This window comes from Channa argus, chromosome 13, assembly GCF_033026475.1.
Source record: "Channa argus isolate prfri chromosome 13, Channa argus male v1.0, whole genome shotgun sequence".
Classification (NCBI taxonomy): domain Eukaryota; kingdom Metazoa; phylum Chordata; class Actinopteri; order Anabantiformes; family Channidae; genus Channa; species Channa argus.
In genome coordinates, this window is record NC_090209.1 from 12,470,423 (window position 1) to 12,496,298 (window position 25,876).

The following is a 25,876-nucleotide window of genomic DNA, read 5'->3' on the forward strand; positions in this document are numbered from 1 at the left end:
TCACAATTTATTGTATTTTAGTCACTACATTCTGCTACTATATTTTCTAGTATGAGTTGTTAGACTGCTTCTAAAGCATTTGAAACATGTTAAAACACCAATGGTTTAACGGTTTAATGAAAGGTTAAAACCACTTTTGGTGCCACCCAGTGGTAATAATAAAAAAGACATTGAGTGCAAGTTGGTGATTTTACTGTACTGTTTGAGCATCATGTGTGCTGTGGGCAGGAAAGGTAATAAACTCAGAAATACAGAACAATGATGTTCCTTGTGTTGGCATGTGCGGGTGGGACTCGATGTGTCAGCTTGGGTGTTGCCACACATTGCACATTTTGATGGGATACTTCTCAGATTAGTCCAGTCATCACATCGAATTTAATCAGGAGGAAGCACATATTCTTGAGCAGTAAACACAGCCATCCCTCACAATTAGCCTGACGTCTATTTCTTGCCTTCCCCTCATCAGGGGTTTTTCCTTCCACTTGTTGATATGTTGTCTGAGAGTGTGTTTGCATGACTGTCTGTGATGGAGATAGTATAAAGGTAAAAATTACAGAATTTGCACAATCAACATTATCCATTAAAGACATTAGAGGTGCTGACTAAGAGAGAGCAGGCTTTATATTTTATTCGGATAAGGAACCAGTCAACTTCTCATTTTATTCTCAGCTCACATATCCACAACCACCCACCATTCTACAACCACCCACCCACACACAAACACACAGGGATGCGTACACAAGCATTTGGCACTAGCATTAAAGACCTCCACTGACTTCATTTATCCCCAAACCCAGAGCTGCTCCTTGATTTGATTTCTGATTTTAAATTATTTTTCACTTGATGTGTCTCTTTGTTCTTGTCTGTCACCACATTTTTAAAACCAAAATTGCATTGATTTTCCTGTGGAATTGCAGTATTCATAAGCTGCAGCAAAGGAGAAAAACAATCTCGTTTGAAGAGATACTCTAACCAGAGACCCTGGATGGATAGAGAAATTCTGATTATGGAATAATAGGATGTGCGTGGTGTTCACTTCTTTACTGGAGTTTAGTCAGAGCAAGACTGCCGTGGTAGTCTTCAGACCCAAGTCTTAAACCTATCAGTTGGCAGATTGGAATTTTACATCACATAGCCTGGTGATGTGGCTCTAAGGCAAATTACATATTTAGTACAATATTTAATGCCTTTATTACAAAGTAAACAAAACTGGCAATAAAGATAGTAGGACTTCACCCGGGAACAATCTGTTTGATAAGCCACTAGAGTGAGACCCTTTAAACCGCTTTACCTGTTTAGGCTGTTGATATATAGTGACAAACATGGCAAAAGGACTCATGTCAAAATGAAATATAAAAACAGAAGCAAAAAAAAAAATATGCATTTGCAATTAATTTTTGATCACAGCATTTACGACCAGCGTGACTAAGTAACTACTTCCTATTTCAGTTGGCAGCTTGGGGCTGTGCTAGACTTCTCTGGCCTCTTGTCTCTTTCGCTAAGCTTCAGCATAGTTGCTTTGGCCCTTCCTATTCAGGTTATATTAATTAATGAGATTGTTTCTGCGTTCAAGTAAGTTCTTTCTCTGAAAAATCTGGGTTTTTTTAAGTCTTGGTCCTTAGTACCTTTTGCATTTTTTTTAAATTCAGCACCTCGGACAGCCCCCCACGGGCTCGGTTCAGAAATCATAATATAATAAGCAAAATGCGCACGTGTGCGATTGTATGGATCAATCAGAAGAGACAAAAGATCGATGGAGAACCTGTTTTCGGCCTTTGTATCAACTGCAGTTTCTGTACAAGTCTTCTAAGTAATCACTGTTACAAGTACACTCTATCTGCCCTTTTCATTGTGTTGTCCCGGTAAAATGTATGGACACGTTGTCTTTGTTGCCATATTTGTTGCAGCAAAACAGGAGGAGACAAGGATGTCTCTCTGTCGCTTTGTCTCTTTCCCCTTATGACTCTATAAGATGAATATCACAGTACTGGTGATGCCACGCACCGTTTTCACATCCACATTAGCACGCGTGGATGTCACATGTTGATTTTTAAAATCATACATATTATTTGAGCAACACGTTTACTTCTCTCAGATTGGTCTTTCACCTCCCGCCCAATCTCCGCTTTCTCTCTTTGCTCCTCTTTAGTTTATTAACGCGCACAATCGCCACTTTGGCAGCAGGTCAGTTAGGCTATAATTTAGATTTTGAATACCATCCATTCCAATCATCATTTAGGAAGATCAGCAGAAACATATCCGTTTAGTTGATTTTGACAAGATGTAGACTACGAAATTTATTTATTTATTTATTTGTTGATGAAAAAGAGATGTAACCAATGGCGGCATGTCTAGGCCTAAGAATGTTCCTGGAAAATTACACACTGACATATGTATCAGTAGCCTATTTGAAAATGCCCTGTGTGTGAGCAATGGCCCTGTTTAAAAAGTAGACAGTCTGGACTTACTTAAGTATGCGCGTAAGAGCGTGCGTCTATAAGACGGAGAGGGGGCAAAGGGAGGCGGGCACGCCCAAGCGATGGTGTTGACTGACGCCCGTCTATTGCTTCTTGTAAATTTCGGTGAGTCTTGCGATTGGTGGAGGACAGTAAGAGGTACCCAGCGCCGGCGCGCTGTGGGCGGGTGTAGGGCCTGTTTATAAACCCAAAACTCTCCCCGTGGGCGGGAACATCAATGGCAGGGAGTGAGAGCGAGGCGCAGGAAGAGAGTGAGTGAGACAGTGAAGAAGACGAGGCTGTGGCGGCGACTGTGGTTGACCGGGGTACGCTGAGGGGGCGAGGCGGCCGCCCCTGTATGCGTCTTCAGCCGCGCATGGACGACCACCTCAGCCTCCTGCAATCACCCCCACCAAGCGCAACCAAAATCCGTGGCGACAACCTGGTGAACCACGGATACACCGAGACCGAGGCCGACGTGATGACGGTTGTGGCGTGTGATAACATGCTAGAGGAGTCGGCGGCTCTCCCGGGCCACCACTCTCTGGACCGATATGAACCGGATCACGAATGCTGCGAGAGGGTGGTCATCAACATTTCAGGGTTGCGCTTCGAGACTCAGCTCAAGACGCTCTCCCAGTTTCCAGAGACGCTGTTGGGGGACCCCAAGAAAAGGATGAGGTATTTTGATCCTCTCCGGAACGAGTACTTTTTCGATCGGAACCGACCCAGCTTCGATGCCATTCTGTATTACTATCAGTCTGGCGGGCGTATCCGAAGACCCGTTAATGTGCCCATTGATATTTTTTCTGAGGAGATTCGCTTCTATGAGCTGGGTGAGGAGGCTATGGAGAAGTTCAGGGAGGATGAAGGCTTCATAAAGGAGGAGGAGCGGCCGTTGCCAGAGAACGAATTTCAAAGACAGGTGTGGCTGCTTTTTGAATACCCGGAGAGCTCGGGTCCCGCCCGGGGAATAGCAATAGTGTCAGTGCTGGTCATTCTCATCTCCATTGTCATCTTCTGCTTAGAGACTTTGCCGGAGTTCAGGGACGAGAACAGGGATCCTATCACCACTGGACCTGTGATCAATGGCACACTCACATATTTCATCAGCCCCTTTTCAGACCCCTTCTTTGTGGTGGAGACTTTGTGTATCATCTGGTTCTCCTTTGAGTTGTTGGTGCGCTTCTTTGCATGCCCGAGTAAAGCCACGTTCTCCAAAAACATTATGAACATCATAGACATTGTGGCCATTATTCCCTATTTCATCACCCTGGGCACAGAGCTCGCGGAGAGGCAAGGAAACGGACAGCAGGCCATGTCATTAGCCATTCTGCGCGTAATCAGACTTGTTCGGGTATTTCGCATCTTCAAACTCTCGCGTCACTCCAAAGGGCTCCAGATTTTAGGACAGACTCTAAAGGCCAGTATGCGAGAACTGGGCCTTTTAATATTCTTCTTGTTCATCGGTGTCATCCTTTTCTCCAGTGCTGTCTACTTTGCTGAAGCGGACGACCCAGAGTCGAGTTTCAGTAGCATTCCGGACGCGTTCTGGTGGGCTGTCGTAACCATGACTACTGTGGGCTATGGGGACATGCATCCAGTGACAATCGGGGGGAAGATTGTGGGGTCCTTGTGCGCAATTGCTGGTGTGCTGACCATTGCCCTGCCAGTACCTGTCATCGTCTCCAACTTCAACTACTTTTACCACAGGGAGACTGAGGGCGAGGAGCAGGCACAGTACCTGCACGTGGGCAGCTGCCAACCCCTGGCAGATACAGAGGAGCTGAGGAAGACTCGCTCTTCTTCCTCACTCAGCAAGAGCGAGTATATGGTGATAGAGGAGCACGGAATCAACAGTGCGTTCAAACAGCAGCCCAACTTCCCCACCACCACGCAAAACAACTCGCAGAATTGTGTGAATATAAACAAAAAGATCTTCACCGACGTATAGCTAATTTTACCGCCGTGGCCCTGAACACATGACTGAGGGGGTGATGTGTCAACACACAGCTGGTTCTGTCATTGCACACCAGCGTGTGGAAGCAGCGGGGGATCAGATGTAGAGAACTTAAACAAGAGAAACAGAGAAAGAGCGAACCCTCTCTGTTCAGAGAAGCTGCTTTGTGCTCCATTCAAAGAATCAGGATTTGTCATTTCAGTGATCTGAATTCATAATTCTGTATGACTCCATTCGCGCTTGAAGAGAAACGGCTCCTTAAAACACATGCCTACTGTTGTTTTCTCTGAGGGAGGGGAGTGACCTGTTGTGCTTTTACAATAGCTGATATATTATTGCAACAGGTTAAAGCTTATAACTGTGAAAGATGAGTGAAAATGTATGCTACTCGGGTGAAACATTGTACTAACATGCGTTCTGAGTCGTGAGTCGTCAATCATAGCCTATGTATAATATCCACAATCATTTAATTATATGTGTGTGCTTAAACACATGTAATGTCTGAAAAGAATTCAAGATATATTATCTCAATTAGACCGTTTCTGTGCTATGCCTTTATTGTGTGTTCAAGTATAGTCCAAATGCTGCTGTCTTTAAAACATATTAGTAATATCTTAGTCTTTACTTTGTATAAAGACTAAAAAAATGTTAAGTCTTTAAAATATTCCCGTATCATTTTCTAATGTGAAGTGTCCTAGTAGGCTATTTAATGCGTAAACAGCGCCATATCAATACAGATGCCAGCCTACTGTCGGTGTTTCGTTATCGATGGAAGACACACGTGAGAGGGGGGAAACATACAAGTCTTTCACGCACACATACAGCGATCAAAGATGGAGCGTGCATCTCTTTGGATGTCTCAAATATAGCCCGCTGTGATGTAGTCTCCATGGCGACGGTCGTTTCCTCGGTAACCCCAGTCACCGTTGCCATGGCATCCTTGTTTCCACAGTAACCTCCCAGATGGCTTGGAAGCTAGTTTGAAGATTTTCATCTAAATAGCTTGTCTTCGGTCTCAAATGATGTTTTCACGCTTTGCGTGCGTAAAATGCAAACCCGAACATGCCACGTGCCACTATCCCTCACAACACTGGAGTAAGGAGGTCTGTTGACAAATTGCCACCACGAACTGTCCCCTGAAAATAAACGAGGCACGACTCAGATGGCTGCTAAACCGGGAGAAGCAAAAGGACAGACAGCGCGTGTGGAATTATGAATGGACTAGGAGCATGTTGTGTCTGGCTGTCCAGGGTGCGCTTCTGCGGGCGCTCGGCAGGAGCTGCTGTTCTCCCACTGATAAAATTGGTAAGTGAGAACTGTCAACTTCTCTTTCTGAAAACCCCATTAGTTTATCTAACAATAAAAACAGTGGTTTTGCTGTAGATTTGTGAACGTGTTTTGGCTGCAGGTCAGATCGACTCACCTTTACATGAATGACACCTTATTATCATAATGATCTCTACTCTTGGCTTGAGGTTATAACAGTTTGTTATAGTTTTCAATCTTAATTTTATTTTTTAGTTAATTATATAGGAGACTGTCAGCAGTTGGAGGTGTGTTTGTGTTCTGCCCTGATCGCTTTAAATGTGCATGTAGGCTTTCTTTTTTTTTTTTTTTTTTTTTCTGTGCGTGTTCTGGGCGTAACACTCCTGCATGGTGAATCCAGGTTGTCTTTCACCTTCAGGTGACTTTGTCAATAAAAAGCGTGGAGAGACCAGCAGCATTACCACCCATTCTTGCTCAGTGCTGCCCCCAGTTGGCTACCGTTTCCTGCTAACAGAATTGGTGGTCATACCTGGTCGTGACCTCTGTCTTGTTTTGAAATGAATGTCCCAGAAACCCAGAGGTCAATTACCATGAAGGGTGCGAAAAAATTCTGTTGGTTTGTATTCAGTGAATTCTATACTGCTCATCAGGAGTGTACGATATTACATTTATTTTATATGCTGGGATTTTATTCTGATTTTGACACACTGAAACAGTAAATTATATTCTCCTTCCTTAGCACAAATGTAGTGTGTCATATGAGTTGTAAATGAAAAAAATATCTTATATACAATGTGTGCTTCTCTCCTTCTATGTCTGTGTCCATCAAATAGCTGCACTAGTATTCCTACATTTATGTCTGAATACGTTTAGTGTGGCTACGTGTCAACATAGTGCTTCTAAGTACCCGTAGGGTACCTGAAAAATAACATGCAGACCTTTCCAGTCATGGTTGAGTAATTATTAGAGGAGATCAATTAGCCTAAAAGTGAAGCCACAGAATGTCCTCTTCATTGATTAGTCCATTAAATTTTGACCTGTGTCTTTGACTTCATATCTTTTCACTGAAAACGCTGTATCAGTGATCAGTTAAATGGCCTGCTCATTTCTAAGGTCACATAAAAGCTCCAGTGAAGAGAAACACTGATCTATTGATCAGAAAGATATTATGGACGAGACAAAAGCTACTTGTTTATCATTTAATAAGATTGGTGAGTCTGGAAGCCACTGTAATGGCCAATAAACTAAAACACAAACATTTTCAGTTTTATTCTGTGCATTAGCAGAGACTAATGTGCATCTCCAATTTAATTACCTTTCCTTTCCCAACGTACTCTTTCTTAACGCTCACTACAGCATGGGCATTTAGTTGACGTTCTTATGATGGGTAATTTGCAGTTTACGAGCTGTTATGACATCTTCACTAAAAGACAGTTGAACAGGATGTGGAGCTGGAGTTCTAGGGGAATTATAACCTTGTTACTGGAGAGGCGCTTTTATCCCTAAGATGCCTGCTCACTTCTCTTCTCTCCTTCTGAAATGACAGTGTTTACAGTTTGATTTTTGCATGAGTGGTAATGAGACAGCAGGGAGAAGAAGGGCAGCCTTGCGTTATTAATACAACCACCGAGCTATGTGAAGGGTCTGTCAATGGTGTGTGGTTCTAACAATTTTGCTGTTTTCCAACCTGTCTACCCCCACCCCTCTCTCTCTCTTTCTCTCAGGTAGAAAAAAACAAATTAGTTCAATTTTCTGCTCAGACCTCCTTGGACTCCTGACGACCCCAATTAGACTGCCTTCCATTTAGGTAAATACACTATGTTTGATAAGGAAAGTAAATATGACCCGGATTAACTTCTACCAGCATTCACTGATAATGACATTTTAAAGATGTTAAGTTGTATAGACTACCCATTAACCTGCAGTAACCTCTGTTTCCCTGTAGGGGCGCAGTGATTCTGGTCTTCCCGTTGAGCCAGATGAACCAAAGTAAAGACTGGAAATAGAATTCCCACTGGATCAATTTTAATTCCCTGGCACTCCTCCTGAATGTTGTCTCCAAATCAGGCCTTTAGGAAAGCAGTGCCTGGCAGCTTTTCCCTTCCTATGGACCACCTCTCCATCCACCATGCAACAAAATGCAAATGCAACAATGAAAAATAGAATTAAAAAAAGAAGAGAAAGCATAACCTGCATACACCTTTTTAGTTGCTGTTTTATGACTGCTTCTATTGTGCAGTTAACAAAGTGAGAGAGGAAACATCACAGGGTTCAATGGGAGTCAGACATTGATAGAATTCAGCTGGAACTCTGTTACAGACGTTGACATTTCTCCATACTGCTTTATATATATATATATATATATATATATATATATATATATATATATATATATATATATATATATATATATAATCTAAAGGACAGAATCAGGAAAAAGCCAGCAACTTTGCAAAGCACATTTAGTTCAAGGAATTTACAAGGATTTCTACATTCTATATCCATGCTTTTCAGAACTGATATTCATTATGGACAATAACTGCGAAACAGCTTTTGCTTCAAGTCAAATGTGACAAAAAACCGAGGCCAACCATGATTTTCTGATATGAAACTGTGATACAAATCAAAGACTGTTAGCCATATGCCTTTGTTAGTTCTGTGTGCTCTGTGTTGCTAATATGTGAAACACATGTATATGTGTGCTGGTTGCTGCTATCCCCCTGACCTACACATGAAGAACAATAGAAAGGCACACACATAAACACAGACATGCACAACCATAGCACACTGGTGTTTTTCGGGATGGGGCAGAAAGTTGTGAGAGGAAGGCTTGTTCTGTGTTATTTTGTGCTGTCTTAAACATGACCTATGAAGAGATTATCAGTTGTACTGTCTTCATTTGAGCAGCGCTCCAGCCTGACTTCACTCAATTACGAAGAGAATGATACTCATTTATGTCTTAGAGAATATCTAAGTCCAATTACAGACCTTATTATTTGTTCCGTGTATACATACAGTATTTTTAAATTGTGTCAAATGTGACTAGAGGCTGTGTGTGTGTGGATGTTTGAGTTCACTTGTGTCTTTTTTCAGTATAAGCAATATGATCCCTTTTCAGTATGGTCAAACAGGGTCTTAGATGAAGAGTTGGCAAAATAAAAGTGTGATTGTTTGCATGAAACTGGTGACATATTTTAATGGTTTAATCATTCAGTGTAGCTCCAGTTTCCTGAGTTAATCTGAAGATTGGCAACCACATAAATGCTGGTGACATGCAGGAAATGTCAAAGTGTTTCCCATGCAGAGCCTTACACAGTGACAGTCTTTTAGTTGTTAACAATAGTGACTGGCTGGCAGCCCTTCAGAGGTCTGCTATGGAAAATCACACTTGTACTCCAGAAGTCTCTAGTCTAGTTGTGCTCGACAGATAGAAAAAACAATTATTCTATATCAGTATGACTAGGCCAGTTCTTTAATGTTGGTAAAAGACACTGCAACACCAAGATTTCATATTTGGTTGGGAAAAAAATAGGGATTCTCAATTTTATTACTATGAAGACTTTTTTATATTGTCACACATTCGGCTGCTCCCTGAAGCACATGGCTGAGCATTAAAGAGAACCATACTGTGTACAAGCCCAGTGGAAAACGTTATATCATCTCTGAGCAGAGGAGGTAAATATTAACATTCTAACTGAAGTTTACAGCCCTCATGCTGTCACAGTGTGTATGAGCAAGTGTGCTTTATTGTTCCACAAACCTCTCCAGCTCACAGGCAACTCTGCCATCTCCTTTTCCTATTGTGTGGTCACAAATATCAAACTGCCTTTTAGTAAGGCACACTGGAAGTGTAGTAATGTAGTTCTAGACTTCAGACTTTTGGTGTTTGTGAAGACAGCACTGTTATGGACAAACTACCCTTCTATTTTTGGTTAATTCTATTTTTGGCTGTTTGCTTGACATTGTTTCTCTCTTTTTCAGGCTTTGCATGTTAATGAAAGTTATCCTACAGGCTGAGATCACTAACATACCTGTGATGTCATCAAGGCTCACCACCACCTATAGCACTATGGCAGAAAATCTTCATAGCAACAAAGGAAGATTGTTGGCCCTCTGCAGGTGCATGGTAGCAATCAGTACTTAGGCTGCCTATGTAAGTGTCAGCTGTCGCTGTTTGTATGTACACAACAGTGTCATCTATGAATGCTTGTGTCTCTGGCAGAAGATCTGTGATTTTCCCCACAGGCAGCTTGTGTGTCACCATGCAGGGACCCATTGGTGAGAAGATCTAGGTTAAAGTAAGATTTTGACAACTCTAATCAATTATGAGCCAATATCAGAGTGTATACACACAAAAGGAGGTATTAAAGGGCTAAAGGCCAACAACACCTATTGTTTACAACATCTCTCAGAATACTCTTATTCATAAAAAAAAGCAGATTTGTTTGCCACTTGGAGCAACAGAAACAGGATGCTTGTTTAAATCCCTTTTAGCTATGTCATAACAGCAGCTATTCTACCTGGGGTGACAATACAAAAACACACGTTCACAGTACTCAACACAATACACTAACATAACAACACATCAAAGATCTAATGCAAGTAAAATAATGACATTTAACAAAATAAAAACAATTAAGATGCATCTATCATGATTTAACAATGCCATTTGTATCATATCATGCCCATAAATTCCACATCGCACTATAATGACCCTTACTATTCAAACGTTCTCATAAGTAGTAGTCTTAACATAAGTGTCAAAGCTATATACAGTACATTTAATGTTATTTTAAGGAAGTTCCATTCATGCACTGCTCAATATCTAAGTATACACTGGTTTTATTAAGTAAAACACAACATTGACACATTTCCACATGTTAAGTTTATGTATAAACTATTTACTAAGTTATGGAGCAACGTAGTCATTCGTTTTACGTTCTGTTTCTAGATGAATATAAGGCCTACATTTACTCTCTTTTAGTTCTGCTATTGGATTCTACTGACTCCTGATGGTTTACACAGAATGGTTGTTAAAACAGCCGCAATTGAAATCCATGTTAAAGGAGTAATCACAGTACTGAAGTTGTGTGTCAAAAGATAAAAAGCCAAAAAGCCAAAAAGAGGGATTCTGGAGATTTAGGTCAGGTCAATACACTGTAGACTCATCACCACAAGTACTTATTGTTAACGAGGATGTCTTACAAACAAGGATGGGATGGCAGAGGGCATAAAATGATCTACAGGTGGCAAAATCCTCTAGTCCAATTGATTTTACAGTATACACAGTACTGTAATTAGTAGTGGTATGACTTGACTTGAATTCATTAAAATTCCTCAAATCATTTTAATAAGCTCTAAGCATTGTCAGTCCCAGCTAGAAGGTTGTGGGTTCACGTCCCTGACTAGCCTTTCTGTGTGGAGTTTGCATGTTCTTCCTGTGCTAGCGTGGGTTTCCTCCGGCTACTCCGCTTTTCTCCCACAATCCAAAAATTAGGTCAGGTTAATTAGTGACTCTAAATTGCCTGTAGGTGTTAATGCAAATGGTTGTCTGTCTGTGTATGTCTCTCTGTGTTGGCCCTGAGATAGACTGTTGACCTGTCCAGGGTGTACACCATTGCCCTATGACTGCTGGGATGGGCTCCAAACGCCACCCCCCCACCCCCCCCGCAAACCTAAACAGGATACTTGATTACAGAAAATGGATGGATAAACCTTATCGGACCCTTTGAAATAATCTCATTGATGTTCCTCACATAGAGAACATGATAGAAGACACATCTGAGGATAAAGAACTATTCATTATCCTTCACCTACTAGATTATGTGACATTTCCATGTTCACTTACACAGCAACACCATTTGCAGTGCAGGGAAGGATGGTTGCTAAGGATGATGATGTTGTTGCTAATGCTTCCACAAAAATTGGATTATTTCTGGATGCGGATTGGCTGGTCACTTCTGGTTTCCAGCCACCGCCGCAGCAGACAAGGTGGGACTCCCTATACACACATATGCACGTAAAGCTCTCACACACACGTAACATAGACATGTGTAGATTCATGTGTGTGTGTGTTGTGTGTGTTTCCACAAACACACACATTTAGAATAATATCTGCAGCATATTCAGACCCAGATATTTTATGTTGCATGTGGTGACCTGTTGCTGGTCATCTCAGGTTTTGTTGTCAGAACAATCAGACAGATGCTGTAGATTGTGATGGCATACAATGGGTAAGAGAGAGAGCGGGAGAGAGAGAGAGAGCCATGCTACTCTGCTCTACTGGATGACTCACCACTTTGTCACTGTGACCTTTATCTGCTACCCTCTCCACCTCTATTGTTCTATCCCTCATCTTTAGTTTCATTTCCTGCACACCTCAAACTCTCCTCACTCCCACTTACATATCTGCTATGCCTTTTATTCCCCCTCATTATTCCCCTGTGTGACCCCCATGGTCGCCTTATTTGCACTGCTCTGGGGGTTAATTTTGTTTTACTGTATTTAATTTGTAAGCTAACCGCTGATTTGGTGGATATGACCAGCTAGATGGAGCTTAACCATTGCCTGCAGTATTGGAAGAAAACAGTTATTGGAGAAGATTTCCTCAGTGTCACTCCATGTTGAGTGGCCACTGCCAAACCTTGTTGCAAAGAAGATCTGTGCACATTCACCCCCGTATATTGAAGCTGTTTACACATTATAGATATCATAATGCCCTCTTTTAGCAAAGCCACACCTCCAGATCAGTTAGGTTATTGATTTTTCCTTGTTTTCCATGGCCTGAGAAATCAACAGAAAGTTAAGCTACATCCAGAATCAATATTAGAGTACTCTACTCAGAAGGCAAGGACATATCTCATCATGAAAGCAGTGATCCTCATTAGCTTGGCTGCTCTCACCAGTTCCAAGGTCAAACTCTAAATATAGTGGAACCCAAGACAGCAATGTGAGGAAGGGAAATTTAGAATTAAAGAGATGAAGCAGTTGGATGAAGGGTCAAAATATGAGAATGTAATTACTAATAACTGTTTTAATACTTATGTAAATGCCATAATTAAATTATTACATTATTTGGTGGAACGAGCTACCAAACTCTGCACGCTCAGCTGACTCTCTCCCAATATTCAAAAAACTGCTGAAAACTGAACTCTTCCGCATCTTCCTATGCACTTAAATCTCTTAAAAAAAAAAAAAAACATTCCTTTCTGCTCTCTTGCACTTGCATCTCGTCAACTGTGAACACTTTTCTGATAGGACTTTGCTTTGATGTTTTCTCCTTGACTTAGATTTTTGCTTGCCTTGTACCTCACTTGTAAGTCGCTTTGGATAAAAGCGTCTGCTAAATGACTAAATGTAAATGTCAATGTATTTAATTAATTAATGCTGACACTTAAAAGACAGAGTCACGTCAATTACTAATTTAGGAATATTATTGTAACAGACAAAAAGGCCATGTTGTTTAACAGAGCACAAATCCTTATTAGCGTCATCATATGTTCGCATTTGTGTATTTACGGCATGCAATAATTTTTAAGTGTACACTGCACACGTGCTGGTGTATTCTATATTGACTGAGCTAAAACAAAACATAGTGTTTAAATGTGTGTATGTGTTCTGGTGATGTGTTCATGAACATGACAATATAGTAGCTTATTCCATTTGTGTGTGAGTGTGTGCTGTAGCTGAGAGATCACCTGCTGCAGCATCGGCAGAGGTCATCTAGGACACAGCTCCTCCCCTGCAGTCTACTGTCATAAGTTGGATCAACGCCCTCTTCTCCCCTTCACTCTGTCTCTCTCTCACTCTCCTCCCTCTCTCACTTCCACATGTTCTGCCGCAAGGAAAAGGGTGGGGAAATTAGGAGCGCAGGTCTGCTGACTCACACACTTATACACAAATATGCAAACTATCTCAACTGCACTACTTGAGTCGGATTGTGGTGAAATGCAAAGGAGAATCACTCTGATACAATGAAGCCTCCCAAAAAAGCCCAATTTAAATCAAACTAAAATTTCATATCGTGTTACAAAGCTCAATACACCCACATGTCTGGTTTCCATGTGGGGTCATTAATTGAAAAACATTCTTAAGTTTCATTTTGAGGTTTCACCTGATCGGCACAGCTGAACACGAAACAGAATCAATGGTCCCATTCTGATAAGACCTGGCACAAGCTAAAGATGAGAAAGAGAGCTTGGGACAGAACTGAGGAGCCTGGTTGGAGGGTTATTGGCCACAAAAACTTTCGGTCAACTGTGTGCCAGCTAGCAATACTATTAATACTGTGCTTTTCTTCGACACTAAGGGCCTCCTCAAACATAAAATCCTCACATCTCCAAAGATATGTCGTTAGGTTGAAACTTAGGTTAATTGGTGACTGGAAAATGCCTGTATGTGTGAATGTGAGTATGAATGGTTGTCTGTCTGTGTACAGTATGTCTCTCTGTGTTTGCCCTGAGCTAGACTGTACCCTGCCTCTCACCCTACTGGAATAGGCTCCAGCGCCCCAAAAGCCCTAAACAGGAGAAGCGGTTACAGATAATGGATGATTGGATGGATATCTTGTGTGCTGAAATTTGAGCGGAGTCAAGTTCAATGACTTCTTTTCTAGAAGGATTGTTTTACTCACATTGTTTTAAAAACTGTTTAAAAAGTGTCTTCACTGACTTCATGAGTTGCTTTTGAAAGCCACCTATGCAGCTCCAGCAGGTAACTACATTGGTAAAACTACTATAATGAACTTCCCATTGTTTTCTGAGCACTAACAGCCACCTGCACCTGTTTTGTTTTTCTGTTTTGTTTTGTTTAGTTTAGTTTTAGATACTTCTAGATATCAGTAAGGCAGAAACCTGCTGTATAAGTGCAGGCCATTTACCATTTACAATAAAATAATAGTTCAATTATGGCTTAAACTATGGATATCATGTATTTAAGAGACCATTCTTCCATCTTTGGGTATTAGCGTAGTTTTTTTGGTTTTTCTTTACATAATCATATAGCTCTCACTTCTGGAGGAGAGCTGGCCAAGATGGTATCAGGATATGATCATGTAGCGTACACCATTACAAACAATTAACAACATATACTGGCTTTGAGGCTTGGTTGTTCTAAGACTATGACCGAGTTACAAGAAAGTGCAATCAGTGACAACAACGCTGAGAATCATTAAGCACAGAGACATGGAAAAGGAATCATTCACCATAGAGTTTACAATGGCCTCAAATTCAGACTGCAACACAATATGACTTAATTTAATTTTGTGTCTGGAGCAGAAAATGAGAAGTCTTTTTACCCATCTTCACCATGTGCACCATGTGTGCATTGCATGTAAATGTATGTGATTTATTTCCTGAGGGGATCTCCATAATGACATTTTCAATAAAAATGTACAGTGACACAAATTGTGCATACAGATAAAAGGCCAGCTCACTCTACAGTACAGATCACAATAATGGTGCATTAGAGTATGAAAAGTGAGCATTTTCAAGATTAGGGAGGCTTCTAAAAAACAAACAAGAAAAATATGACTTCTAAATGACAACATCTTAGCTTCTTCACCTCCTAATAACCTACATAAAGTTGTTGGTTAAGAACACTCAGTGCTGTTCTACTTCACAGCCTCCTTCCCATATTCTAAGCACTCTCTTCACTCTCCTACCACTAAGACTCAGATAAATTGAATGAATGTGGTGATGGGTGATCAATCATTATACTAGTGACACCCAGCATTGGAGGCTGGGCACTCAGCTGCCATGCATTACAAAATGGGTCCACTTCATTTATTCATAGGGATTTGGGAATTCATGGCCATCAATCATCGTGCACATGTAAAAGTGTCAATAGCTCCTTAGCTAGAGTAGCCAACTGGTTATCAGCTCTGTGTAAAGTGAGCTACTGATGCGGTCCATGTGGTCCCATGCCATCACTGCAATCAATATTTCGGCACTTTTACTGGAAAAGAATAGCTTATAATGTTGAATCTGCCCTTGCACGTGACATAGTAGCAGACCAAGGAGAATGCAATTGGGTAGGGACATATTTCTAAACTACTGTATTGATTTGTGAAGAACCTCTTCCTTTCATGTGCATTTCACAGTGCTTGTGCATTTTTCTGCCTGAAGACATATCTGGGGTTTCACCTGGCCCATTTTAAAGGTAGAGGAGAGAAGGGCAGAAGGGTATTCTGTCTGCAGCAGAATATCAAGTTTGATTGTGTAGTCATGGGTTATCATTGGCATGAATTTCATTACGTTAAGAGATGTTAGCATCAGTCCTTTGTGTTTGAGTGTTTACCTACATATAGTTAACAGGTTTAAAAAGTAATTAGTGGATCCCCATGCTGTATGCAGGTCTGTTGATGATCAGAATAAACCAAGGTTTATTAACGACTTGACAAATGTTACTTTATCGTCACACACAATTTGGTTGCACAGTTCAAATCTACAACTTTCATTGTGCTGGAGCACATACTTGTTATGTTTGTACTCACAAACATGCACACAAACTGACAATGCACAGGGTATTTTGTGTTTCTTGATCAATGGTATCATGCAGGAAATGATAATACAATGCTTCATTAGTATACTATAACAGCTCAGACAGGATGATCAAGGACTTTGGCATTTCATTCACATGATGGTCACAGTCAGTCTTTCATGCTCTTAATTAATTGCTTTCATTTCAGTTCAGAAGAAAATGTTTTGCCATAGTTTTTATACATTTTTTAATTTATTTTAAGAGCACACTTATAATCACTGGTAATAATGTCAGTTTTCTTTGAATGTTTTTTTATTTTATTTTTTTCATTCTACTGCATTTCACTCTTTATTCTTTGGAGCAAAAAATATTATTTTGCTTTGTGGGCACAGGACACTAACCGTTTTCTGAAGACAGAGAATTATTTTTGAAATCCTCTCATTTTTTATCTTTATTAGTCTTTTTTTTTCTTCCGAGATGCTCGTGTAATGAAAAAAAAAAAGAAACTTTTCTACCCTGTGGTGGGCGATGCTTCCCCTTTAATGTGGAGCAGCGAGGACAGGAGTGCCGTGGAAGTGCAGAGGGATGGGGCGAGGCGCACAAGAAGCTTTTAGTATGCGCTGCAATGCCCAACTGCAGCCCACGCATCTCAACAATGGTGAATTATTGTGAAATATGAGAGATATGGGAAGAGCTGGCAGCCCAAAAACAGTTAGTCGTGATGAGATGACACAATCGCTGGATAGATTAGTGAAATAGGGGAAGAAGGACAGATATGAAGGAATGGACTCACGACCTCAAGGCACCTTTTAAGCGAAGACAAACTGGATAAAAATACATGCGTCTGCGCATCAAGAGAATCAGGGTGAATTCCTGCATGTCATTATCTGAACATATGCTGTAGCCCGGCAGATAATGCTATGCTGCTTTGTTTTTTGCATGGAGTCTCTTGTTGCTGTCCACTGGAGAGGGCTGCAAATGGCTTAAGCATGTCTGGCACCTGCCACTCCAAACTAACTCCGTCGCGCTTGCCAAATCAATTACACCACTGCCATTTAATGATTGAACATCCCCGTGCATGAAACTGGCTGTTTTCGACAAACAAATAGTGTTTTGCACATTAAAATGTCATCAGAGGACTGCGTTATTCCAGTGAAATAAGTGTTACTATAGTGCACCATTTGTGTATTTAGTGATATTCCCCATCAGCAAAAAAAGATGATGAATTTACTTAGAGATGAATTAGAAAAGGACATTTTGTCGTGATGAAACATTCAGTTCCTGGAGCAGTTTTGGGGATCAAACAGGTGATTTTGCTTAGGAATAATCTGCCGGAGCATGGGTGCTCCCGAGTAGAGATGCCGACAGCAGCGCCTCCTTCCTTTCTGCAGTTATCAGGCTAGAGGGTTTCCTTTGCTGCTGTTGTTGTTGTTGGCGGCGTATTGTTTTGAAGTGGGGGCGTTAAATGTTCGATTAACAAACAAAACTGCCCCCCCCCCCCCCCCCCCCCCCCAGTAGTCCAGCTGCATCACAACATGTTTCTACTGGTTAAGGCGAGCAGGGTAACTCCAGTATCCTCGCTCCTTGTCCCCTCTCCCACTCCCATTGCTGCAGGCGATGGGCCTATTATTAACTGTCAGAGACAAGCTGCTTTGGCCATGGCGTCTGACTTTGTACGGGACACTTCTGCTGGACCCATTACCACGACAGGAAACACTGTAAACAATTTAGACAACTTCCTACTGCTTCTAGTACCAAATGTTCTCATCTGTGAACTGAATATTCAAATACTATGTTGAGTATTTACATCTTCATACCTAAAGCTATAAAGTTTGAAGGTAAAAGTGTACCGTTCTGAGTTCCTATGTCCTTTGGCTAAGTATTCCTGAATAAAAACGGATAACTTGTTAATTTCATCTGTGACATGATGAGATTTTTCTCAGTTTTGGTAGGTAATATTAGTTGCATCGCACATGCAGACAGAGGAAATTCATCTTAGAGACTATATAGAGCACTCAGCATATAATCAGATTTTGTTGGTTGTAATTTCACCCTGTAAGAGCTGATATAGTATTACTGGCTAAAATATTGATCCTGCAGTGTGCTAATATGAGACAGAACTCATAACCTATAATACACATAGACACAATGGAGCCAATGTACTCAAATGGGATTTCCCTCACCCATGTTAACAGCTCATGCCTGTTTGCAGGAAGATCTTGAAAAAGAAAAAAAATTCTGTCTCCCAATTAATTTGGTTGCTATACAAATAAGCTACAGATACAAATTTTTTTTGCAGGAAACGTAACTGAAATTGGATTTCATATTAATGTAACAATCGTAGGTTGACACTTAATGTTAACAGCAATTCTCAAATATGTTTCTACTGAACACATCAATAAAATGACTGCAGCATTATCAAACTCACACAGTGTTAGGGAAACACTGTGGTCAGACCAGAATGGAGATGGAATTGTGTTTAAAGTTAGCTATTTAAATGCCTAACAACGTAATGTTTAGGAGACAGAGTTGCAATAGTACGGCATATCTGGAAATTCCTGTTGATTTTAGTCTATGACAGATGTTGCAATTAACAGAAGGAATGGGTTCGAAAAACAGGCCACCTGGCAAATATGTATGCTCATATATTAGTTTAAAAGTTTAGGTTTTCTTGCTCAATGTAATATGAAACAACATGTAACACATGTCTGGCACTGCTTTCTGTCCTCTCCTGTAGCTCGTCGCTGGCAGATCTGCCTACCGCTAAATCCACAAGTGTGTGGAGTCTTTATCATCTCCTGGCCCGACTTGGCCCCACCCTGTCTGAAAGCTGCAGGTCCCATCTCCTTCCAGCATGACGGTTGCTACCAGCGACCCTGCAGATGAAGCAGCAGCACATCCTGGTCAACCTCATGACCAATATGACCCAGAGCCAGATCATGAGTGCTGTGAGAGGGTCGTCATCAACATCTCAGGCTTGCGTTTTGAAACCCAGCTCAAGACCCTCTCCCAGTTCCCAGACACACTGCTTGGTGATCCTAAGAAAAGGATGAGGTATTTTGATCCTCTCAGGAACGAGTACTTTTTTGACCGTAATCGACCAAGTTTTGATGCGATTCTGTACTATTACCAGTCAGGAGGAAGGCTCCGTCGGCCTGTTAATGTGACCCTGGATATTTTTTCTGAGGAGATCCGGTTTTACGAATTAGGTGAGGAGGCTATGGAAATCTTCAGGGAAGATGAAGGGTTCATAAAGGAAGAAGAGCGACCTCTGCCAGAGAATGAGTTCCAGAGACAAGTTTGGCTGCTATTTGAATATCCAGAGAGCTCAGGTCCTGCTCGGATCATTGCCATAATCTCTGTCATGGTGATTCTTATCTCTATTGTCAGCTTCTGTTTGGAGACACTGCCAGCTTTCCGAAATGAAAATGAGGAGTTGTATAACAATAATCCATCAAAGTCAAGCTCCAACAGCACCTCTAACTATGATAGCTCACCATATTTTACTGACCCTTTCTTTATTGTGGAGACCCTCTGCATCATCTGGTTCTCATTTGAATTCCTTGTTAGGTTTTTTGCTTGTCCCAGTAAAGCTGGATTTTTTGGCAACATCATGAACATCATTGATATTGTGGCAATCATCCCCTACTTCATCACCCTGGGCACAGAGCTAGCAGAGAGGCCAGAGGACAGTCAGGCAGGCCAGCAGGCTATGTCTTTGGCTATTCTCCGTGTCATCCGTTTGGTCAGGGTGTTTCGTATATTTAAACTTTCACGTCACTCCAAGGGGCTCCAGATTTTGGGACAGACTCTGAAGGCCAGTATGCGTGAGCTAGGACTCCTCATCTTCTTCCTGTTTATCGGTGTGATTCTCTTCTCCAGCGCTGTTTACTTTGCAGAAGCAGATGAGCCACAGTCGCAGTTCAGCAGCATCCCCGAGGCCTTTTGGTGGGCTGTTGTTTCCATGACCACTGTAGGCTATGGAGACATGGTCCCAACAACCATTGGAGGAAAGATTGTGGGGTCTCTCTGTGCAATTGCTGGTGTACTGACTATTGCCCTGCCTGTACCTGTCATCGTATCAAACTTCAACTACTTTTACCACAGAGAGACGGAGGGCGAGGAGCAGGCACAATATCTGAATATCCCAAGTGTGCCTAAAGTTAGCTCTGCTGACGATTTGAAGAAGGGTGGTCGGAGTGGCAGTGGATCCACTCTTAGTAAATCTGACTATGTGGAGATCCAGGAGGCTGTAAACCACAGCACTGAGGACTTCAGACCAGAAAGTATTAAAACAGGAAATTGCACCCTGGCCAACACAAACTATGTAAACATCACTAAGATGCGTACAGATGTATAATGTGACAGACTGTAGACAGGTAACTTCAGCTGGGGTCCACAGGGACTCTAATGAAGACTGACAATGTAACTCACAGTTTGGGCAAATGTACGGTGCCTGTTGCATCAGTCCAAAGCAGATGAGATTGAATTGCAGGAAATGTCAACAGAGACGATATTCTCCCACATCCTGTAAAGCTATCTGCACATATCATAGAACTGCCACCTGTCTCATTTAGTGGAATTTGTGCATGGAGTTAGTCTTCACCTGCTTGACAATAGTCATCTTACTCGCAACAGTAGCCAAATAGTAGCCTAAACAGTAATAACCAGTACTAACAGTGTAACGGGACCATAATTTTCGGCCTTCTTGCTTAAGCTGCCGTTGAGACAAGATGCATGATAACAATAGTTTAGATCAACATAACCTTTATTTTGAAATGTACCTTAACTTACCAACTAGTGCTCAAAACAGGACCTACTGTCAGCATTGGTGACTAAGTTTAATCTAATGCTCAAACTGCCAATGGTCCTCACTTTGAAACAAAATCACCTACTGTAGATTACAGTGGTTCTATCTGGGAAAAACAAAGCAGACGAGGATGCAAATATGCTTTAACCACACAGTCATTGGTCGCTTTCTCTGTGAGAGAAAAGGTGAGTGCACTAGCATTCTTCCCTGGGACCTAACTAGATGTTGTCTCAAGCCAGTTGCCCCTCTGGATACCAAGAAATGTGCGGTTCTGCATTTCAGGACTACAGTAGCACACCACCTTATTTTTTCCTGCCATTGCCTTCCTTGATGAAGCTCAAATGGATTTATTGTACATATGGTGCACACTAAAACTTTGCCTTGACTTGACTTCACCAATGCAGAGTAGCAGGGGGAAAAAGAAATGTTGCTCTTTTATTACTAAAATGAATGGGTATTTTTCCATGTTTTATTGGTCAAAACACACGATATAGAAAGAAAGATCCTTAGTAATTAACTGAGTGTCTATTTCCGCACACTGTAACCCCAGTTAACTGTGGTACAATGATTACTGTTAAGTTTGACACCACTGCCCAGCATACATTGCTGTTCTAGACCTCATAGCATTCCATGTTTGTAGAAATACTGTAGACCAAATTAAATTATGGAGTAAACCTGCGTGAGATTTTTGTTTGTTGTTTTTGTCAGAAGCTAATCTGAAAGCAGTTTAAGTGTTATGGCTGTAAAGTTAACTAATGTCATTTACAATCCATTAAGACATTAATGGTACTAAAACCTTAAAATGACAGTTTCCAAATGGCCACAAGCCAACAAAGAGTTCCATTATCAGTTAAAATGGATCTCTGAGACCTGTAAGATCCATTGCCATACCAGCATTTCAAGTGTTGTATTATTCACTCTTGCAAGTTAAGAGGTAAGAACCAATCATAGTGTTTAAGTACATACTAAGCTTGCCTATGGTATCCAGAAGCTCATTAAGAACACCGGTAACTTCAATCTGCTCTCTTTCCCTTTATTTATTGCCTTGAGCTATACATAAAAATATCAAACTTCATCAGCCTGTTGAATAAGTCAAAACAAACTTCTTTCATTATTTTACTTTCAGATTTAAAAACATCATGTGTTGCTAGCTCAGTTATCAGGTCACCAAAGATAAATGTGCTGTCTCCTGGCATACTGTATCTTGGGCTGTAAAAGGGATGTGGTCTCAGTATCTTTCTTCTTACCCATGCGGTTCGTACAGTCATTCAATTCAGCATTTTGCACACATAATGCAAGAACAAGGCTACAGTATGTATCCATCAGCTTTTTATCAAAGAGATGCTACTCTACTGTAATAGAGCTGCATGTCCTTGGAAGTATTCATTGTAGCATGCACTAGTATGAAAAATACTGGAAAGACAAATTTACTGAAATATATTTCTATATGTCTAGAGAAACTAGCACTGTGTGCAATATATGAAAGACAAGTGTGTTGTTATGCTTTGCTGCTTTGCAAATGCATCTTCTTCCCATTTGTATTCGTTGAGTCTTAATCCATATCAAGTATTTGCCTGGAAAAGGTTTTGTGTCCAAGAGAAGGTTTACTAATCATTTCTAATGTAAAGATGACCGATGAATTAACATTAGGTTGAACAAGAGATGAAATGAGAGTGCAAAGCCACAGACTGCAGAACAGGGAGTGCTAAATCTATGTCATTATCCATAGCTTAGACTGTTGCAGTCACAACTCAATAATTGTGTCCAATGGCAAAGCACAGCAAAGGCTTCTACATGATCCCAATCCAGTAGATGCACAGAGATTTAAACTGTTGGTCAGTCAAATTGTTTGCTCAGCCAAGTGTATCACACTGCTCCAAGGGATTGTCTGAGTGTATCTCTGATATGTAGAGCCATCACACTCAGCGTGTCTGATTGTGTGTGTGTGTGTGTGTGTGTGTGTGTTTGATTGAGATTGTGAGAGAAATAAAAAGCTTTTAGCCATACAAAGGCTGAGCATGTGGCTTTTAGAGACAATGTGGTAGCAGTTTTCCAAAACACTGCTCTTCTTGACCCCAGGCCAAAATGACTATGGTTTTCTGTATATGCTATTTAATGTTAGTACAATGTTTACAGCCTGTGAATATATCCACAAAATGCATATAGTATATTAAATTTAAAAGGAATTTCCTGCTACACTCACTAGAGATGTGATCTACAAGTATGTGTGGACATGAGATAAGATGTGTTGACTTATAAGATAAAAGGAAATGGAAGGAAAGAGAAGAAAAGTTGGGAAGAAAAGTATGATAATGAAACTAAGATAAACACTGCCTATACCCTCCTTTGCTTTTTACTCTGATGTGTATTTGTATTTCTCTACATTGTTCCTATATATTGGAGCATCTATGTGAATTTATGTGGCTTGAAAGCTTTGTTGTTTCCCCTTGTGTCACCAAGAACACAACTGAAGTGACATTATCTGTCAAGAGAAAAAAAAACCCTCTTGGAGAAACCAACAGGACACCACACCAGGATATGATCAAAGGAAAACATAGTCTTTGCTGTAGTTTGAGATACAGACATAAAAAGCATACTGACAAACATGCTGGACCTTTGAATATTTACAGCCAGTGTGCATACACTGCCTATGATGAACTACCTTTATGACATCTGTTGTCAGGACTAACATCTGTGGTTTCCTTAAAGCTCAATGCCACAAACTGAATAGACTTGAACCCACTGCTGGTGGTTAACTCATGTAGCCATGTAAACAATGTATTTAACTGTAACAGCTGCTTTCAATGATGTCTTAAAATGTCTAAAGCTTCAGCTTTTAAACAAGCTTCTGCCATGTACAGGGTCCTGTGTATCAGGAGATCAATTGTATGCTTGCTGAACTAATCCAAGACACTAAAGTTGTATAGAAGGTGAATTATCTTCCAGTTTTAGTATGCTCCAGGGGCAAAGGATGAAAGAAATGAAATATAATTTCTATGAAAACTTTATCTTATTTGTGTCATCAGTCTTGATCTTCTGTTTGTTTGACTATGTTTTCTATTTGAATGTATAAATGCAGGCTGACTAAAATACACATACAAGCATTGGTCAATTTGTCTATATTCTCAGACAGTCACAAATGTGTGTAGTATGTTCTTGTGGTGGTCTTTACTCAGTTAAATGTATGAAACCTGTTTTCTTCTACTGTTGTACCGAAGAGACTAAGGCGAGATGCCACTTGACCATTGCTACAGAATAAATATGGATGTGTCTGCTTGACAGTCCTATAGCAAGGACTTCTAAAGAATACAAAGAGATTAATCGAGAATATCTAAAGAGATGTAATGATCATTCAAAATTATTGTCAATTATAAAATTAATATGAATAATAATGGTCTTGCTGATTATATTATATCAATAACAACATCCTCATGACAACCTCCAACTTCTGTCGTGTCTTTCTCACATACAGTAATGTTTCTTAAGTGAATTTTTTTTTCAAGACTGAGGCAAAACAAACAAACAAAAACACAACTATATTAAAAGTTTGACACTAAGAGTGTCATTTATTTTTGACGCTATACAATATCAGCGTTAGTCAAAATCCAACGGATTTAAAAAAAAAAAAAGTGTTGTACTTACTCCCAATACATTGTTTTTTTTTTTATTACTACATTTAGAATTTTCTACTTTACTCTATTTAATAAATGTTGCAGTTAGGTCAAAACAAGAACAACAATGTATTCATGTCTAAATAAAAATCTATTAAAAGTACAGAAAAATTCAAGATTGACACCATTGAGGTTTTTTTTTTACTTTCACAGTGTAAAATAAGTAAAATAATTTTACTTGACTTTTAAAAATCAGAGCTATCAATGATGGTTGTCTTTTTTCCATGTTTATGGTTTAGTCTCTAATGCATGCCTTTATCATATTAAACCATAATTATTTTCTTAAATATAGTATCACTGACAAAACAGTAACACTGCTGTTCTCGCACAGCTCAGTGTTATTAAGTTGATGGTAGAAGATCAAGAATAATACTGCAATAATGATAATATCTACAGCAAATGAAATGAAACAATCATGGCTTTCATTTGTTCTCCTTACTGAGATGCTCCCAGATTTATTCATCAGACTTTATTTCAGAATAATTACTCTGAAAACAAGACTAGGACTCCTCATCTTCTTTCTGTTTATCTGTGTGATTTTCTTCTCCAGTTAATAGTTTTGTTTCCTGCTTCTCCCCTCTAAGAGATTCTTATGCTCTCTGTGGATTACTGAGAAATCAAACTGGTATATTTAGAAAAAAACAGCGAGGGGGCAAAAAGTGGCATCGGGAGCGAGGAAGACAGAGGAGAATAACTTGGTTCGTCATTGAGTGGGACAAGTACAAACATTCTCTGCATCAGTGCCATGTACAGTCCAACACTTCTGCTTGAAGATCTGGAAATGTGTGTGTCTCCTCTTGTTGTCTCTCTCCTTTCATCGCTCCTGTTTTAGTTTGTTCTTGCGTTTCTTTTCTATTATTTGCCAAACTCACATTAAATTTCCCACACATAGTGTCTTGTGTTTGCCCCCCCGCATCTCTACCTCGCCAGCAGTTCATCCATCTCAACTGACTGGGCATTTGTTTAATGATTTAAAGTGGTCACAAGAAAATGAAATAAATACATAATAAAATTCCTATATTATCAGTAAAATTCCCTGGCCAGTTTCTCTCCAAAGACTTGTCATTTTGACAAACACAAGTGCACTTGTGTTTTATGTCATCTGAGGCAGTAGGCAATAGAGCAAGTGAATAGGTCACGTGCTGTAAACATTTGATCCGTGATTTACGACCTTATATACAGCCCAGTTAATGGTCTGTCAACCTAAACTTTCTTTATAGCACATCAGGGTCCA

At 40.4% G+C, this 25,876-nt stretch overlaps 2 protein-coding genes across 3 annotated transcripts; both read left to right on the forward strand.

The window, feature by feature from the left end:
- The first annotated feature begins 2,486 nt into the window (after positions 1–2,486).
- LOC137139931 (potassium voltage-gated channel subfamily A member 3) lies at positions 2,487–8,559 on the forward strand. 2 transcript variants are annotated; one of them, XM_067527851.1, is made up of 3 exons: positions 2,487–5,721; positions 7,407–7,489; positions 7,628–8,559. In XM_067527851.1, the coding sequence occupies exon 1, from the start codon at positions 2,815–2,817 to the stop codon at positions 4,408–4,410; it is 1,596 nt and encodes a 531-aa protein (XP_067383952.1). In that variant the 5' UTR covers positions 2,487–2,814; the 3' UTR covers positions 4,411–5,721; positions 7,407–7,489; positions 7,628–8,559. The 2 variants fall into 2 exon arrangements, with proteins under 2 accessions (XP_067383952.1, XP_067383953.1); XM_067527852.1 differs by having other exon boundaries at positions 7,411–7,489.
- A 7,827-nt stretch (positions 8,560–16,386) lies between these two features.
- Positions 16,387–24,691, forward strand: kcna2b (potassium voltage-gated channel, shaker-related subfamily, member 2b). The gene is made up of 2 exons (XM_067527853.1): positions 16,387–17,026; positions 18,899–24,691. Exon 2 carries the CDS (start codon positions 19,016–19,018, stop codon positions 20,519–20,521), a length of 1,506 nt encoding a protein of 501 aa, XP_067383954.1. The 5' UTR covers positions 16,387–17,026; positions 18,899–19,015; the 3' UTR covers positions 20,522–24,691.
- The last annotated feature ends 1,185 nt before the right edge of the window (positions 24,692–25,876 follow it).